The 19528-nt window shown below is 46.9% G+C and overlaps 1 protein-coding gene across 1 annotated transcript; it reads left to right on the top strand.

Annotated features, from left to right (window-relative positions):
* The first annotated feature begins 946 nt into the window (after positions 1 to 946).
* Popdc2 (popeye domain containing 2) lies at positions 947 to 14863 on the top strand. The gene is made up of 4 exons (XM_027412694.2): positions 947 to 1437; positions 5808 to 5916; positions 10813 to 11221; positions 14336 to 14863. Exons 1-4 carry the CDS (start codon positions 947 to 949, stop codon positions 14419 to 14421), a joined length of 1095 nt encoding a protein of 364 aa, XP_027268495.1. The 3' UTR covers positions 14422 to 14863.
* The last annotated feature ends 4665 nt before the right edge of the window (positions 14864 to 19528 follow it).

Raw genomic sequence — 19528 nt, 5'->3', positions numbered from 1 at the left:
CCGCTTCTCACAGCTGCTTTTGTTGAATGAATGTCAAAACAGTACGTGCTGATGTTTGCAGAGTGTCTTAAACCTTTTATGGGGCTTTCCGGTTTTCGCTGCCAGTGCTGTTTCTGTTAATAGTCCCAGGCATTCCCACTTTGAACTGTCCTCCTACCCCTTGCCAATCCCCAAATCCTCCTGACAGGGCATCTGCAGTGTGTCCCGCGGGCTCTGCGGACCTAAATTCTCTGCCTGCTTTTCCTTTGACCTGCTCTGCCTGCCTCTGTTGACCCAGGGTCTTATCTTGTCCATTGGAGGTATGCTAAGTGCTGTACCAGCCTGCCTGTTAGCCTGGCCTGTTTTCTCTCACTGCCAGTACCTCTTGGATTCCAATTCCAAACATGGTATCCCTCTGGGGTCACCCTTTCTTCCGGTGCCAAGAGAACACGCATTCCAAATGGAACACAAGTGTGTCTCTCCTGCTGGCTCTCATGCCTCATTCTGCTTGGGAACAACAGAGAGCAGGATGTGGCTTGGTTGCCTGTGCTGCTGAAGTTTCTGGTGTTGGGACCCTACTTTCTCTGAGGACAATGCATACTTTTTGCTGAGAACTAAATATGAAGAATATCCTAAGAAAGCCGGAGCCAAAGAAGTTTAGCAGAATGCTGCAGAGAGGACAAGAGTGGTGCTGACAGAAAGAGAGTGAGAGAGAGAGAGAGAGAGAGAGAGAGAGAGAGAGAGAGAGAGAGAGAGAAGGAAAAATCCACCCAAACAACAAACCTAGGATTTCCATCTTCAACGAAGTGTAGTATGTTTTCTCTCACTGCATTCTTTTCAAGAGCCGCCAGAAGCATTCCTGCCAGCAAAGGTAGAGTTGGTGGTGAGAAGCCACCGGGGAGTACTGATTAATTGATTTTTTTTTTCTTGTGTGGAGAGGCCTGGAAAGGCCCTGAGAGCCCCAAAGATGAGTGTCAACAGCAGCACACTGGGTCAGCTCCTCTGGCGGGGTCCTGTGTGCAGTAGCTGGAAGCAGAGTATGGAAGGTTCTGTCTACCACCTGGCTAACTGCTTCTTGCTCATGGGCTTTATGGCAGGCAGTGGAGTGTATGGATGCTTCTATCTTTTCGGCATCCTGGGTCCAGGCTACCTCTGCTATGTGCTGTGGGGCTGGTTTGATGCCTGCGGGCTAGACATCGTCCTCTGGAACGTCCTGCTGACCGCGGCTTGCCTGCTTCAGCTGGCACATCTAGTCTATCGCCTTCGGGTGAATACCCTCCCGGAGGAGTTCAATCTCCTCTACAAGACTCTGTGCCTGCCCCTGCAGGTGCCCCTGCAGGTCTACAAGGAAATTGTCCACTGCTGCCAAGAGCAGGTCTTGACACTAGCCACAGAGCAGACCTATGCCGTGGAGGGTGAGACACCCATCAACCGCTTGTCCCTGCTCCTCTCTGGCCGGTAAGCTCTTCTTTGTTGTCAATGCCTGGAATTCCCCCCAGCAGACACTTCCCATGTCCTAGTGTCCCTTTCCATTTCGTGTCCCCTTTCATCGAGGGAAGGATGTGGCAAGTCAAACAAACCCAAATAGATTTTTCTAGGAGTGACTTTGCTTCCTCTTTCTTGGCACTTTCCAAGAGGAAACTAGATCATGGGGCATCTTCCAGGCTGTCAAGGGTGACTGTGTTCACTGGCTGCTGCAAAGGCCTGTAAGGCTAGGACTGAAATGCACACACCCACCCGCCCGCACACATACAACATTCACATGCCCCAATGTAACAGCAGCCTCCCTATGAGCTTTAGAAAACTGACCATTTCTATAAGATTGATTTGTTCATTCCACACGCATAGTTGCTGAGCACCAACTATGTACAGGAAGTAAACCCAGAAACAGGAGGTTTGCAGTGACCCCGTTTCCTGCCAGGACATCAAGGAAGCGCCCTGTTGTATGCTTTGGAGTGTGGCCCATGTACCGACAGTTACTGAGAGGAAATAGCTCTGTCTTATTCCCAGTCCAGTTGCTCTATTGAGGGTCTCTAATCTGCAATTGAGGGTCTGTAATTTGAGGACTGATGGTGACAGAGGAGTGTGATGCCCACAGATGTCCCACTGGGGATTTAGTGGAGACTTGTGCCTCAGAGGAAGAATGACAGCTGGACATTGGCTGGCTTTCTGATCAGGGTGAGTCTTAGCTTCCATGACAACAGTGACCATTGATGTTTAATGAGAAAACACCATGGGCTCTGTGTGTCACGCTTCATAAACATCTGTTCATTCTTTGAAATGCTGCCCTGGTAGCACTTGACCACAGACAGTCCCTTCCATCATCTTGCTGGAGACCACGTGTGGCTAAAAGAGATGATCATCGAGCACTCTGGAAAGAAAAGGGAAGGGGGAAATGGAAGGATGAGGGGAAAGAAGGGTAAGGGGAAAGGAAGGGGGAGAATGAGAAGAAAGGAAGGAAGGGGAAAGGGAGGAAGGAGAGACGGAGGGAGGGGAGGAAGACAGACAAACAAAGATGGCCAACTACACAATGGGGAAAGAGAGGTGTCTGACGATGGTGAGACAACTGCTGTCCAAGTTATAGCATGCATTTATGTCTGAATTTATAGAATCCAAATTGTTATGTAGACTCTGGTTTTCTGTTTGTTTGTTTTTTTTGAACTCAGAAAACATGAGTTGATTGAGTTATGAAGGGAGAGCTTCTTTATGGGGAGACACTCGCTTACAGTATGAACAAATGCTATGACCTTTGACAAGTATGCACTGTGATTATTTCCTGGGTGTTCACCACCTAGCTCCATGCTTATAAGACAAACAATGAATGTAGGAAACTTGCTCATTCATGGGTTCCATGTTGTTTGCTCCTCATGGCTCCTCTGTTCAGTGGAGGGGACTGGGGCTGGTAAAGGACAGTCTCTCCACTGCCTGGTGTTCATTTAGCAGAAACATACAGTTATCAGATGGCTCTGATATCTTGTGTATGACAAGTTTACTGTGAGCTTGTATGGGCCTGTGCCCCTGAGAAGCAGGGACAAAGCTTAGCTTTCTGCACAGCTTTTCCTAGTACACTTCGCGTCAGCTCTCATCAACAGTTAGAAACCATGCCGTTTTGACTTTTCTCTGGATTCTCAAGGTTTGGAGAGAGGGTTTTGTTACTGTTCCTTTTGGCTTGTCATTCTCCATTGTCTTCCTGTCTCAGCTTTGCTGAATGAACTTAGAGGGGAAGGCTTCTAGTCAAAGACTGGGCTCTGGATTTAAGAGGGAATCACTGCATCTGGCATAGTATGATCCTTAGTGCCTCCTGGTTACAGAAAGACTCCTTCTGTGCCAGGAAGTACAGGCCTCTTATGCAGACCTCCCTGTCCTTCAAAACTCACATGCAATGCCACCTTTGAGAAGTCTGCTCACTGCACAGAACCAGGCTCTGCCCTCTCCCCCTTCTGTGAGCCTGCTCAACACACTGATTTGCAGTCAGTTATTTGTGTGTTCGAGGTTTCCACTCAGCTGTAAACCTCTCAAAGGTTTAGACCAGATTAGTCCTACCTCAGTAGATCCTGGTATTCAGGAACATGTAAGGTTCTGTGAATATTGGTTTAGTTAGAAAAGCTCCAGAACTGAGGGAAGGCCAGCTCCTTCCGAGTGTTTGTGTGTGCCACTGAGATGTGATTGTCTCTTTCCTTCTTTGCCAGATGTAACTCACTTTAAAAGAGAAGGCAAGTGTGAAAGCCTGGGTTTTCTGGGGAATGCAGGAAAAGGCCTTTACTGGATCTTGATCTATGTCTAGATCCTGCATCCCAAACCACTCATTTTATCCAGGCATACTGCTGACAACCAGGTCCTTTCTCTGCAAGGACAAAGCACCAGGGTAGCTGCTGACCATAAGGCTAGAGAGACAGCAAACTGCATTCGTGGGGTTGCTAATGCCGCCGAGCTGAAAAACAAGCCTGAGGTCATAAGAAAGGCCAGAGCAGTTGCTTAACTTGTTGGTAATGTGGAATAATTATATCCACAAGATTAAAAAAAATGAATTAGAGTTCTTGGCTGCAGCCACAGAAACCCACTCTGTCTAGTTGATGTGGGGTGGAGACCTTCAGGAAAAGAAAATAATTTCTTTTCAAACTTAAAAGAAAGGCATGCAGCCTGGCTTCAGGCTGGAATAACACAAAATCATGTCTAATGGGTATTCTGTGTGAATTTATATTTTCCTTCCCTGTGGACAGTTGGGACACATCCTTTTATAAAGACTGAATTCCATATACGAGAGATGAGGTTTTAGTCCCTGACCACAGGAGCATGTTAGTTTAAGCAATGTCTGGTAGTTAGTTGTCTCTGTTGGAAGCACAAGTAACAGTGACCACTGCAGTTCCAGACTCAAACAGCTGAGGTTGGAATGGCGCTGGGCTAGGTGTGTATCCAAAGACCATCCTTTTGATTGCTGAGGATCGAGAAGGGGTGATATCAAAAGTGTCCTCCACCACCCACCCAAAACTCTAGTAACATGACATCACGGTAAGAACACAGGAGCTCAGTTTTGTTTCCTGGTAGCCATTTGACCTTAAGTTTTCCTGACCATCTGTTTTCGTGACTGTAAAACTGAGGGGGTGGTCTACCTGGTACTGCCGTGATGACTGATGGGTAGGCAGATGTGGAGTATCCGCCCGTCTTTCTCACACTCTGTCTTCTTTCCTTTGCACACATGTGCTACTGCTGCTCATGTAGTCTGTCCAGAAGATAAACAGCAGGGCGGCACCTTCCACGGCAATGGTGACATGCTACAGCCACGCTGTACAATACAGCAGCCACAGACTGCACACAGCTATAGAGAGAAGCACTCGGGGTGTGATTGGTGTGACTGAGGAACCAGACTGTTAATTATACTTAACCCTAATGAACGTCACTCTTAATTGAAACAGCCACCCATGGTCAATGGACAGCAGAGGCCCAGCACAGTGGTTTGCATGCAGGACACATAGTGGAATCACTGGAGAGATTCTTTTTTTTTTTAAACATAACTTTTTATTGCTTCTTTGGGAGTTTCACATCATGAACCCCAATCCCACTCATTTCTCAGTCCCTCTGAAATTTAAAAAATACAAACAATCAATTTCCTAGCTGACTGGGGAGATTCTTGAATTAATAGTGTCCAGACCTCACCTTCAGAGATGTTTCTTATTTATTGCTTTGGGATAAAGGCCTGTGTCTAAGGCAGTTTTCAGGAGGGTTTCCTTCCTTCCTTCCTCCCTCCCTGTTTTCCTCTCTCCCTCCCTCCCTCCCTTTTTACCCCTTCCTTTTCTCCTCCTCCTTCTTTGGTGTGTGTGTGTGTGTGTGTGTGTGTGTGTGTGTGTGTGTGTGTTTGTGTGTGTTGGTGACAACGGTCGTGTTGGTGGTAGAGGTGATACAGGGTCTTCCTCTAGTCCTTTCTGGCTTGGCACTTATTATGTAGGCCAGGCTGGCTTCACACTCATGGCAATCCCCCTGCCGCAGCCTCCCCAGTGTCGAGTGGCCATTCATGGACTCACACACACATGATCCACTATGCTAGGCTCATATACACATAAGCCACTATTCTAGGCTCCTAAGAGTTTAATGCCCACCCCCTCCCCCAGGGCTCTAGTTCTGCAGTCTGGAGTAGAAAAGGGTGTATGAGAAGGAGGAGGGTCACTAGAGCTTAGTCTCCATGTTTAATCGGGTCACATCCACTTTGGCCTCTCCACACTTTAGTTGGTGTTTCTGCTGGAGGATTTGAGCTGATCAGCAATGACTTCAACAGAGGGCACATGAGCAGTCATTACCCTTCCCCCATTCAGTGTCTTCTCTCCTCTTGTCAGGGTTCGAGTGAGCCAGGATGGGCAGTTTCTACACTACATCTTTCCCTACCAGTTCATGGACTCTCCCGAGTGGGAATCACTGCCGCCTTCTGAGGAGGGGACCTTCCAGGTAATAAGGAGCCCCATGGCAGCACTGCTCACCTGTCACTGTAAGCCCCCAACCTCGCTGCCTCCCCCTCTCACATCTGCCCTTTGACCACCACCAGATGTGATGCTAAGAGTGGGGGAGGTCATGATCTCTGCCTGCTGTGGGAGAAGAGTGCCCGGGCTCCCGGGTCTGGGGAACACGGAAGGGTGGGTGGTGTTGGTCCCTGACAGGCAGTCACATCACTTGTGTGCCTACAAAAGACTAATGCCTAAAGGATAAAATAGCCCATCCTACATAGAGTAACTGGAACTCTTAGCAGTCCCTGGCTGCAGCTCCGGCCCTCCTGGTTCATGCTGCTCATTCTAGCTCTGCCAAACACCGGCACCTGCATACCTTAACCCTGCTGCTGCCCCTCTGTCTGAAATGTGTTTTCCCTTCTGAACAAGCCACCATGCTCCCCAGCACTGTTCTATGAGGGCTGCTCAGGCTAAGCTTCCCACCTCTATGCCTCACGGCTTACTGCAGCCATCTGCCTGCTTGAGCTCTTCCCTTTGTGTGTGCTGGCTGTGTGCATGCTGCTGTCTATTCTAAGTCCCAAGAACACATTTTTTTTTTTATTGAACTGGTTGTCCATGAGCATCTAGTGTCTCAGAAGACTGTATGGGTCACTCACACCCATGAGGCCCCAGAGATCCTGGCCACTCAGGCCCTGCTGACCTCTCTGCAGCCCTTCACATTTGTGGTTCTGGAGTGCTGATGGCTAGAATGTGGCCCATGCTGCATATTGCATTATATTGCTGATTCACACAACTTGCTATTGGATATTACTGTTACTCTGTTTAACAGACAAAGCATCTCAGGTTCCAAAGCATCATGCACTCAGCCAAAAAGTGGCAAAGCCAAGAAGGAGCCTGGATCTACTGTCTGTTTTCTTTTTCTTTAAAAAATGAAAGAGGCATCATAAAAATGGTTCACTCAACCCTCTTAGGGACTCTGCCAGACAGTTTGCTTGTCCCAGGGTCTGTGTGTCTTCTGTGACGTCTACCAGAGAGTCCTCTAGCCAGCATATGAGCTAACCCCGGAACAGACATATGCCAGGCAATGCCACTGTCTGGGCCAGCTTCCGTCCTAATCCTAGCTCTTAGCTCTAGGGTGAGATTGTCAGTGACAAAGTCTTGCTGCGATTGCCAGGGCCACTAGCCACTGACCCCCTCCAATCACACAACCTTTGTCTCATCCCCGCCATCTCTGCCTCACCCAGAGGCATTCTCCGGGAACTCCCTCAGGCCAGGAGAATGACCAGAAGAGCTGAGTGGCCGGAGCCAGCCACACCAGGCTAGGGTACTGACACGGAGGAGCAGGTGGTGATGTGGCAAAGGAAAGGCTGTTACCCCAGATGGCCTCTTGGCCTGGATTGTAAGCATGCTCATATTCCTCCCTTTTATGTCTTCTGTGTGTGCTTCATTTAGAAGCAATGAGATCCACTCCCTTGCTGTTGGCTGTGTTAAGTCCCATTTCCTCTTGGCAGATATCAAATGTTGTTGGGTTATAGTTCACCTTCATCTTGCCTCCTACGTAGCTTTGTTGACTGGAAGAGCAATTCTAGTGACCACCTAAATCACAATTCACAACACATTTAACACAAATCTCAGCCTCCCATCACACCTCCAACAACCCAGTTACCCTAGATCTGCTGACTGGTGGCACTGTGACACTTTCATTAGTCGTCAAGGCACATCCCACAGAATTTATCATTAGCCTCCAATCAGTGTCCTGTTCTACTAGACTCCTGTCCTATTTACATATGTTTTCATAAAGAAAAGCTTGACACTTATCGAAACTTTATCACAGACAGTCCTGTATGCATGTGGGAACCAATAAAAAGCAGATTTCTGGCAGTTAGGGCATGGTGCAGTAGGTCAATGCTTGCTGTGCAAGCATGAGGGGCTGAATTAAGATCACTGGCACCCAACAAAAGGCAGGGCACGGTGACATGTGCCTGTAATGCCAGCACTGGGCTAGACAGAGACAGACAGATCTGGGGGCTTGCTGGCCAGCCACTCTAGTTGAATCAAATACTAGGTTAAATCTTAAAAAAAAAAAAAAAAAGATGTAAAGCCATAGAGAAAAGTACTTGAAGTCAACTTCTGCCTCCACATGCACAGGCCAACACACACCCATATTTATATATATGGGTGTGTGTGGAGATATATATATACCCCCTAATATACATGTACACAACCATACACACATACCCCCTACACACACACACACACACACACACACACACACACACACACACACACAAATAAAAGAAAGTAGATTTCTAGAGCACCTTTAGGGAAGGACTTTTATAAAGATTTGTTCTTAATTATGTGTGTATGTGTATATGTGTGTGTGATGGTGATGGTATGTGCACATGGGTGCAGTGCCCTGGGAAGCCAGAAGAGGGCATTGGCTGAAATTACAGGTTGTAGTAAGTGGCCTGACATGGGTGCTGGGAACTGAACTCTGGTCCTCTGGAAGAGCAGGAAGTGGTCTTAACCACTGAGCCATCTCTCCAGACTCTAAGGAAGGACTTTATAAGACATGAGAAAGTGACACTAGGCTGTTTGACAACATACAAGACTGTTAGCCTTCACTTGCATCATCTATTCCCTTCAGAGGTGCTTATGGAGAACTTGGTATATGTATCAGGCACTTCTGAAAGAGTTTAGAATGCATCATTGAACCGCACAGATCCTGCCCTTACTCAGTTTACATTCTATCAGGAGAGACAAAAATATAACAAATAGATGAATATGTTGGAAAATAATAACTGCTAATTAAAAGAACAGCAGAAAACAGTGCAAGGTTGCTCATGGGTGCCCTTGTTAAACAGGTGACAGCTGAGGAAAGGCTTGAGAGTAGACAGTGTGCACTCTGGTCATCTGTGAGACACAGGACAGAGCATCGTCAGGCACAACTGCTCTGTTGTTGGCACCAGTTTCTTGTCTGGGACTTTCTGGCAAGGACATATAAGGCAGATGCTATGATTGAGTGTGACACATTCAGTCATTGGTAACAGACGGATTGTGAGTGTTCTCTTCAGAATTCTCTCAGAGGCGACATCCCGGACATAGTAACTTAACGGATGTTACACAGCTGTCGAAGGGGTAGAGCTGAAACCAGAAACCAGACCCTGGCCTGATGACTAATTTAGGGCCCTGGTCTAACCTCTAGACAAGGCAGGGAGCTGTGGGGAAATAGGAAGTAGAGGATGGTTCAGTGGGCACTGAGGAGGAGCCGGGAGTGATGGGAGGTCAAGTAGCCGAGGTCAGATTTTTTAACTTGTGTCTTTTTAAAAGATTTATTTTATTTTTAATTGTGTGGGGGGGATATGCACACATGAGTGCAGGTAACTGTAGAGGCCAAAGGCTTTAGATTTATTGGAGCTGAAGTTATAGGCAGTTGTGAGTTGCCCAATGTGGGTGCTGGGAATCAAACTCAGTTCCTCTACGAGAACATCGAATGCACTTAACCCACTCAGCCGTCTTTCTGGCCCTGAAAAGCAAGGATTGGAGCAGTTGTATATAATCCCTAACACAGAATGCTTCAAAAGACAGCGCCGTATTTCACAATCAGTATAAAACACCCAACGCAGTGCCTGGCACATAGTCACCACTCAGTAAAGGTTAGCCTCAATGTCCATCTTCGCCACCCCCTCCTTCTCCACTCACAAACACACCCTGACCCTGCCAGCCAAAGGGCTGTGTCAACCAGATCATTACAAACTGTCTAAGTTTATCCCTGTTTCTAAGCTATCCTTGGAATGGTTCCATTCTAATCTTAAGCTTTGCTCCTCATCTTTGGTTTTGGTTTTGAGACAGGGACTCACTCTGTAGCTCAGGCTACCCTAGAACTCACTGTGTAGCCAAAGGTGGCTTCCAGTTCCTGATCCACTGCCTCCACCTTCTGAGTGCTGGGTTTACAAGCCATGAGCCACCATGCCTAGCTCATCATTTTAGCAAGGATTATGGAGGCCTACTGTGCGCCAAACATGCATCGTTGCTCACTTCTCCTGCTGGCATAATCTAGTTTGCATCCCGGGCACAGTGACTCTGCAGAAATTCCTAGGCCCTTAAAAAAATAACTGAAGAAGGGGACTTGTTCCACTCTGCCCATGGGTTTCTTCTTCTCTGCCTTTATTCCTCCTGGAGTCATGAGATCTCTTGGGCTTGCAAGCAAGACAAGAGCAGATTCGGGGACCCGAACCCCTAGTGCTCTGTCTATCTACCACATCTTGGTATGCTTAATCTGTAGCCTTTTCTCTCAATAAACTTTTTCCCTCAGCTCTTTTGGTGACTATGCCACAGTGCTTGGTTCCCCTCCCCCAATACTAGAAATTCAACCTTGGGTCTTACACACCTGTGCTAGGCAAATGCTCTACCACTAAGTTATCTCCTTCCCAGATCTTGAGTTTCTCCTCTAAGGTGCCCAAACTGGCCTTGAACTTGTCATCCTCCCATCTCAGCCTCCCAAGTAGCTGGGATTACAGGCATAGGTCACCAAGCCTGGTTCTTACTTCTTTTTTCTTAAAGAAACGAACAGTCTTCAGTTTGACCTCTTTTCAGTGCCCTAGGAAGCCTACCTCCCTTCCTTATCATTCTACTAAGAATCTTAAGCAACTATTGTTGTCATCAGCAGTGGAAACACAGAATGTAAGAACCAAGGAGAGGGGATGAGCAGACTGAGGCTCCAGGTAATAGGCAAGTGAGCATGGGACCTTCCCCACCTCCTGACACAAGGCATGAACATCCACAGTGCACACAAGATTCCTGTCTCTGGACTTCCTCCCGGCTAGGCCAGGGAGAGCTACGAAAATCAAAATAGCCGGGCTTCCCTGCACTTTAAACCTCTCTGCTCTTAACCCCTCAGGTCACACTGACTGCTGAGACTGAATGCAGCTACATTTCCTGGCCCCGGAAAAATCTCCACCTTCTTCTGAGCAGAGAGCGATACATCTCCCGCCTCTTCTCAGCCCTGCTGGGCTATGACATCTCCGAGAAGCTGTACACTCTCAATGACAAACTATTTGCTAAGTTTGGGCTGCGTTTCGACATCCGTCTCCCCAGCCTCTATCACGTGCTGGGGTCCTCCGCCTCAGATGGAGGACCCGAGTCTGAGAAGGATGATGAAGAAGTCTTTGAGGCAGCTGTGTCCTCTGCCCAGGCCAGGCCCATCTGTATCCTGCCAATGCCCCCCTGCTCCCCAACTCCAGCTACCACCAACTTCCCTGCGCCTCTGCCCCGGGCCAGGATGTCCAGACCTGACAGTGGCACCCTGGGTGAGGACTCCACCAGTCTGGTGCTGGAGGATTTTGAGGAGGTTTCAGGATCAGAGTCGTTTATGGATTATAGGAGTGATGGGGAGTACATGAGGTGAGGGCGGAACTAACACGGGCACAGTCACCAGCTAAGGATCCTGTGTAAGTATGCCGACGTGAATGTGTCCCTTCCTGCCAGTGCAGGTCCTATCGGCTTCTTAGGGCTGGAGCGCTGCTTCAGAGTCCCTCAGAAGACTCTCTGGCTAGAACCCAACTGCGCGCTCGCAGCAGGCACTTGCTTGCATGAAGGATTTTCTAAACCTACTCATGGCTGTGGTTGCATTTCAGAGAATGCGCTGATTGACATTTCATGCAGGCCAGTGGGAGGCTAATCTTTTGAGGGTGGGAGGGGCTAGGTTTTGCTAACAGCTAAAAGCACTGCTGGGACTAATGAGGTTTTGTCTGCAGTATGTATTTCGAAGGGAAGAGAATGCTGGCATGGCTCTACTGATGATCTCCCTTGTGTGCAGATAAGTTCTGGGAAGCAGCTGACATTAAGACTTGACTAGAAAGGACTGTTAAAATCAAAGAGACTGGTGATGGCAGGCACATAGTCCTGGGAAGCAAATGACCCTGTCATGCTTTCCTCCTGCCCAGCGGTAGATGTGCTGGCCACTCAGGCAGAGGCCAGGACACTGCTTTGATTTAAACATGGCTGTGACAGCTGTAGGGCAGCCTGGCTTTCCCCAGCAGCCCATGTGTGTGGACAGTGGCCTGGACCCGGACCCAGGTGGCCTCCCGGTGCAGGCAGGATTTCCAGGAAGGCTGTGACCCTAGTTCTGGGAAGTGGCTTTCACATTCCCCTGACAGATCTTACAATACTGTGACATTTTCCTCCGGGCTCTACCCAACAGTGGTGGAGGCTTGGCTTTTCCTGAGGAAAACCCCACTGTCCACAGTCTGGAAGGCATTTTATGTGACAGGGGAGCCACCGCAGGGACCTACCTGGGAAGCACCGACAAATTTGAGGAACTAGCCCAGTGCAGAAGGCTCCCAGGTGCACGGAGTGAATGAGTGGATGTGTATTTCCAAAACAGTCCACATAGCCGATGAGAGAGGCAGGAGAGAGATAAACGCCATGAAGACAGACCTTGGCTTTAGAGATGCAGAAGTTGTTTTCTCCCTTAGAGTAATTGCAAGGCTGTGAGACCCACGATCACTTAGTTTACCTTCCTGCTCACTGGTCCCCCTCTGTCTTTCCACACCTCCTGCTCCATCCCCTTCCTTGCTGACCAGTGTGACCTGTGGGTGCTTCCTGTTGTCCAGCCTGACTCACCACCTCTTTGGCTCACAGAGCTCTGACTTCTGGCTCTTTTCTGTTCCTGATTCGCTGTAATCTCAGTTTTGTATCTCTAAGTGTCGTGTGTCGTCGTGTCCCGTGTCCCCCCCCCCCCCCCCCCCCCGCCCTGACTTCTCCTGTTCTTGTTTTAGCTCTGTTGCTCCATGCTCCACCCCCTTTGCCCAGGCTCTGGCTTTGCTCTCCCTTCTCTTCCCTAAGCCACCAACTTTGTGTCTCCATTTTGCTAATTTTGAATGCTAACTCCTCCAAGGTCAGTACTCATTTCTCTGAGGATAAAGAAAACCATTCAAATAGAGGTCCCAAAGCCCCAGCTTGAAGGATGTTTCGAAAACATCAGAGGACAGGCAGCATGGTAAATAAAAAGGAGACTAGAACTTTTTTGTGCCTGGCTCCTCAGCAGTGAGGACAGTATATACTACATGTCAGTATTAGAAATCACCTCAGCAGGAATAATCTGAGGCCTGACTCACTTTGTAAAATTGCAAGAAGTCTGGGGGTCCTTGCACGAGCTCTTCATACACAGTGTGTATGTAATTCACAAGGCAGGAGCAATCCATTGCTCATACCAAGCTGAAATCCTGCTAACTTCCAGCCTTGGGTTCATTTCTCCCCTGTAAGATTCCAAATTCCCATAAGATCTTCCCCAGAACCACTGTTTCCCCAGAGCCTCCTGTGTTTATCCCTCTGTTATTTAAATAGCAGAGAGGAAGGAAACAACAGGTGGCTTTTACTTTCAAACCATGGAGTGGAGGTGAGCACGCAGTAATAATTGGTCATATTTTAGACAGCATCCATGTGACTGACGGTGTCCCTTCCCTCCCTGAAACCTACCCTTTGTCTTCCCACCCCATGGGAAAGGGTTGGTGGGGACAGCAGTCCCAACTCAACAACAAGCAGGACCCAGTGGAAGGGGTTTGGTTTCTAACAGCTGGCAGAATCCTCTCCCAACCGAGGAGCAGCCTGGGAGGAGGCTGAGAGAAACCATGTCTAGCCCGAGCTTCAGAACTGAGTGTGCTCTACCTCATGCTGCCTACTCTCCCACCCACTACTGTGTGTGTGTGTGAGAGAGAGTATCTGTGTGAGCCTGTGTGTGAGCATGTGTGTGTGTGTGTGTGTGTGTGTGAGAGAGAGAGAGAGAGAGAGAGAGAGAGAGAGAGTGTGTGTGTGTGTGTGTATGTATGTATGTATGTATGTATGTATGTATATCTGTGTGAGCGTAAGTGTGAGTGTGTGTTCTGACAGAGACAGAGCTGTCACATTGCCTTCAGACTCTTCCCTCAGAGGGAAAGCCAATGGCTGCCAGTCAAGTAAACAGCTCCTGGGTAGACATTTTGCTCTTAGGTTGTCAGACTCTGGAGTCTGCACATGGCTGATCTGCTGGCAGAGGGCCCCTGTGTGGGTCCGGTCCAGGGCAGCAGTCCCTCCCTGCACAGTTCTCAGGTCTTTCTTCCAGTGCTGTGCTACAGGCCTCACCTTCCCACCCCTTTGCAGAAGTGAAAGGCAGGGTCTTAGAAGGCTTGTTGAATTTCAGTGCAGGGCTGGGGTTGTCTTTCTTATCATCCATGAGCAGAGTGGGAAGCAGAGTGCTAGATAACTTCAGAAGTGGACCCTGCCCCATATTCCAGAGCAAAAGAACTGAAAGGCACAACTGCCAATGGCTAGGCATTGGGCATGATCCACAGGGGAAATAGAAAACCCAGCAAAGATCCTGTGATACTGGGCAAGCCCTCTGGAGTTAGGTGCTAATTTCCTTCTTCTTCTGTTTCTCCCCACAGCTTCCAGAACTCCTCTCCAGAACTCGTCTCGGGTTATGTCCAGAGCACAGGCCCCTTTGGCTCCAACCCACACCCCTGAGCTTTGAGGATTACAGAGCCATTGTCTCTGTGGCTAGATGGCTCTCTTCCATGCACCCTGGATGGCCCCTTAGACTCACACCCCTCCTCTCATCCATCAGAAAGATCTAGGGCAAGATGGGGCATGGGCATGCCATGCCAGCACCACAACTGCCCCAAGGATGACATGGAGAAACGTACCTTCATAAACCTTCCTCCCAGGAGGAGGGTCCAGAGGCATCAGGCCTGACTCCATCTTTTATGGGTTGTGGGACCTTGACTAGTTACATGGCCTCTGAGCCTGGTCTGTCAAGTGGGGCTATGAACTCACCTCACTGCGTTGTTGTGAGGATCCAGTGAGCTGACTGGATAGAGCACCTATGACGTGGCACGGCCTTGAGGGTGCATTCACTAAATCACTCCACGCCTTTCCCGATGTTGTGGCTTTCAATTGTCTGAAATGATCCAATGATTATTTTTTGTCCCCAAATAAGTTTCTATTGACATAGAAAATTTTAAATCCTGCCGGGCAGTGGTGGCACATGCCTTTAGTCCCAGCACTTGGGAGACAGAGGCAGGCAGATCTCTGTGAGTTCGAGACCAGCCTGGCCTACAAGAGAGAGTTCCAGGACAGCCTCCAAAGCCACAGAGAAACCCTGTCTTGAAAAACAAAAACAAAAACAAAAAGAAGAAGAAGAAAGAAAAGAAAGACAAAGAAAATTTTAAATCATAATATTTTCAATTTTTAAGTTTAAAATACAAACAATTATGTCCTATTTAGGAATCCAGTATTAAATGATAGCTCTTAGAAGAAGTTTTATAAGCTTAACCAATTTGTTTTCCTTCCTTAATCATTTAAAAGTGACTTACAAGTTGAATCTATTCTGTTCTCTTTTTATCTGGTTATTTATTTTGATTGAGACAATAGCTTACTGCTGTACCTGAGGCTAGCCTTGAATTGGCAATCCTCCTGCCACCCCTTCCTGAATGCTAGAATTACGGGTGTATAGCACTATGCTTTGCTGAGTATATTCTACGTTGTTTTTCCTTCAAAAGTTCAATGTATGTTCTGGTTACTTAATGCTGTGTAAAACCTATCTTTAATACAGTGGTTTAAAATTGTTACAGTCATTTGTTTTGCTCACGCAGTGGGGATGAGCTGAGATGGTTATGCTCACACAGCTCCATGCTGTCTCACGTGTTACTGCTTTCAGCACGGACTTGGAGCAGGACTCATCACATAGGCCTACTCAGTCAACTGTCTGGGGCGAGACTAGAAAACTCAAACAGCTGAGGACTAATCAGCTGGGGAAGTTCGCCCTATCTCCAGTGGTTGACTCTGATTGACATGTAGCTCTCTAGTGTGGGAATATACCATGATGCACTCATGCATTCTTCTGTTGGTATGCACTTAGATGGTTTCCAGCTTGGAGTGATTAAAATAGTTTTCCTGTTGACATCCTTGAACAGATGCTTCAGTATGGATACGTTTGCATTTCGTATACCTAGGAGTGGTACCTACCTCAAAGAACAAAGCTTCCAGCATATCCATGTTCAACTACAGTGGATTATCCAAATCCTTTTCTTAAGTGGTTGCACCAACTTGCATTCCTTTCAGCAATGTTTGAGAGTCCCTCTCCAGTAGTTGTCATGATTTTTTTTCTAATCTTTGCCTTTGGGGTATGAATAATAGCATCATTTCATTATGGTTACAGTTTCCATTTTCCTGATGAATACTAAGGTTGAATACCTTTTCTATCCCCCCTTTACTTGGCTAGACTGGAGGCTAGCAAACTCCAACTATCTCCCCACCACCATCTTCCTCAAATCTGGGGCTAAAGTGCCAGGACACTTGGCTCATTACATGGCTGCTGGGATCCAAACTCCATTTTTCATGTTTGTGTACCAGGTGCTCTTAACCACAGAGTCATCTCTCCAGCCCCACCCTACCCCATCCCTGTGTGGGTGTTTTCTGTTATGAAGTGGCTAGTCTATCTAGTCTCTTGGCTATTTCTCTGTTTGCTTGTTTCTCTTTTTCTTACTGATTTATAGAAATATTTTAAATAATGAGGTTCAAATACCATGCTGGCTTTTACACATTTCCCCCAGTACAATCTTTTTCCTCTAAATGATGTCTTTTGATGGACAGAGGTTTGAGTTCACTGTAGTATCAGTTTTGCCCTTTTCCTGGGACTAGAGCTTTCTGTGTCACAGTTAATGATCTTGTGTTCCCCTGAAGATGGTCTCCATCTCAGCCTCCTAGATGTTTTACTGTTTATGATGAGGCCAAGGACAGCCTGTATTTGGTTTTGGAGTATGGCATGAAGCAAGGGTCCATTTGGGTGTCGAATTGCCTAGGCATTAGTTACTGAATGGTTGGCATTCATCACAACCTTTGTCATAGTCAAGTGTCCCTGTACCCGAGGCTCTTCTTGACTGTGTCATTGCTCTATTTGTTTTTTGTTCTAGCCCTGTACTCCATCCTGGCTCTCTTTGTTCTGTATTTGTATCCATTAATAATGCCACCTTGTTGTCATTATTGCAGTGTTTTTGCTCTCTGACAATCTAGACTTGTTCCTCAAGTCTTGGTTATTATACATCTTTCCTTTTACACATCTACATAAACTTTACAACCAGCATGTCAATTTTGAAGCACAAACAAATCAAGTGTGAAAAAGAATTATCTTTTTCTCTTTTTTATTGTAAAGTGAAAGTTTTATTTTTTCCTTTTTAAATATTTTTTTAGAAACAATCTTACTTTACATATCAACCCCCCTTCCCTCTCCCTCCCATCTGCCCATGCCCCCCACTGGCCCCCCAACTCACCCCCCACCCACCTCCAAGGATAGTGAGGTCTTCCATGGGGGATCATTAAAGTCTGTCACATCATTTGGAGAAGGGCCTAGGCCCTCCTCCGTGTATCTGGGCTGCAATAGTATCCCTCCATAGGGAATGGGCTCCCAAAATCCATTTGTGCACTAGAGATAAACACTGGCTCCACTGTTAGAGGTCCCATAGACTGACCTGGTCTCCTAACTAGCACCCATATTCCTAGGGCTTGGTTCAGTCCAATGCTGGTTCCCCAGCTTTATGACTGGAGTCCATGTGCTCTTCTAGGTGAGGTCAGCTGTTTCTGTAGGTTTCTCCAGCATGGTTTTGACTGCTTTGCTCATCCCCCCTCCCTCTCAACAACTGGATTCCAGGAGTATGGCTCAGTGCTTAGCTGTGAGTGTCTGCTTCTCCTTCTAGATCAGCTACTGGGTGAAGGCTCTAGGATGGCAAATAGGTAGTCATCAGTCTCATTATTGGAGAAGGGCATCAAAGGCAGCCTCTCCACTCCTGCCTAGATTCTTAGTTGGGGTCATCTTTGTGGATCTCTGAACATTTCCCTAGTGCCAGATTTCTCTTTAAACTTATACTGGCTCCCTCTATTAAGGTATCTCTTTTCTTGCTCTCCTCTATTTCTCCTGTGATTCAGTCTTCCTGATCCGTCTTGTTCTCCTCCCCCCTCCTCTTCTCCCCTTTTCTTTTTCCTACCTCCCTCCCTTCTCCCCACATGCTCTCAATTTGCTCAGGAGTTCTTGTCCCTTTCCCCTTCTTTGGGGGACCATGTATTTCTCTCTTAGGCTCCTCCTTGTTTCCTAGTTTCTCTGGAGGTGTGGCTTGTAGGCTGGTAGTCCTGTAAAAGACACTATCTTTACAACCTGGATTTTTAAACTTGTGAACATGGATTAGCATTTCATTTATGTTAGTCTCCTTTGTTTTTTCACAACCATATTTTTTTGAAGTAGATGTCCTTGCATAATTTTATAGTTATTTGGTGAATTTGACTGATTATAAAATACCATCATTAAATATTTTTACTTTCTGATTGTCCATTGCTGCTTACATACTACAACTAATTTTTGTAACTTCAACTTCCACCCATTGATTATGATAAATACATATATTAATTCTCATCATTAGTCTATATGTTCTGCAGCATTTTTCAAAGATAAAATAGTGACAGTTTTATTTCTTCATTCCTGACCCATACCTCTCCTTCTTCTCTCTCTTCCCTTTCTGGTACCTGTGGGTTAGGTAGGACCTTCATTACAGGGACAGTGTGGATGGTAGATCTGTGTGTTAGGTAGGACCTTCAGTACAGGTACAGCATGGATGGTAGACCTGTGTGTTGGGTAGGATCTTCATTACAGGGACAGCATGGATGGAAGTAGACCTGTGTGTTAGATAGGACCTTCGTTACAGGGACAGCATGGATGGTAGACCTGTGTGTTTGGTAGGACCTTCAGTACAGGGAAAGAGTGGATGGCAGAGGAATCTTCCTTTTACACTTATCTAAAGGAAAATATTTTTGATATTTCAACACTAGTCTAAGGGGTGCTGCTTTTTTTTTAACTTAAGCAGGTAAAAAAAACAAAAATAGGGTGTCACAGTGTTTTCAACAAGCAGCCTTCCTGTCTCTGCCCTGAGTGTGGCTATCACAGGCACACACCAAAGTATCTGGCTATTAGTAGCTTTTTATAATGCTTTTTTCTTTTGGATGAAAGTTCTCTATATTCCTAATTCTTTAAAACATGAATGACTGTTGATCTTATTAAAGGTAGTTGGCCTTTGAGGGCGGATTGAGGCACTAAAGGAGATTCCTGGTAAACAAAACATGCCTTGTGAGATCCAATTTTCTGGTAAACAGAAACCAAATTTTAGGCTCTGTTTACCCAGTAACAATCCTCTGTTTACCCAGCCAAAATCCTTCTGTTTAGGACATTGTCACCAGCACTGCCATTTTGGGGACCCGATTTGGAACTAACAACCATAAGGAAAATAAATAAATATGTGTAAGAGCTCATCATTCTCCAGCTCAAAATTTCAAATGATTCTCTGTTCCACTTGAATAAAATCTGAACCTCTTACTGAATGACATTGGCATAAGGTTTAGTCACTGAGGGGCCCTGTGACTCACAAGGGCCTCTGTCTGTCTAGCTGCAGTTCAGTGATTCAGTTTGATTTTGATCACTGGGTGCTGTCATCTTCAGGAAGAAACATCCTGTTTTCTTTCCTTTGCTCTGAACTGGGAGCATTCACTGCCATTCAGTGATTAGACCTTGTCACACTGACCCAGTTAATAATCAGCTT

This window comes from Cricetulus griseus, chromosome 4 (genome assembly GCF_003668045.3).
Source record: "Cricetulus griseus strain 17A/GY chromosome 4, alternate assembly CriGri-PICRH-1.0, whole genome shotgun sequence".
Lineage (NCBI taxonomy): Eukaryota > Metazoa > Chordata > Mammalia > Rodentia > Cricetidae > Cricetulus > Cricetulus griseus.
This window is presented reverse-complemented; position numbering and strand designations above follow the sequence as displayed.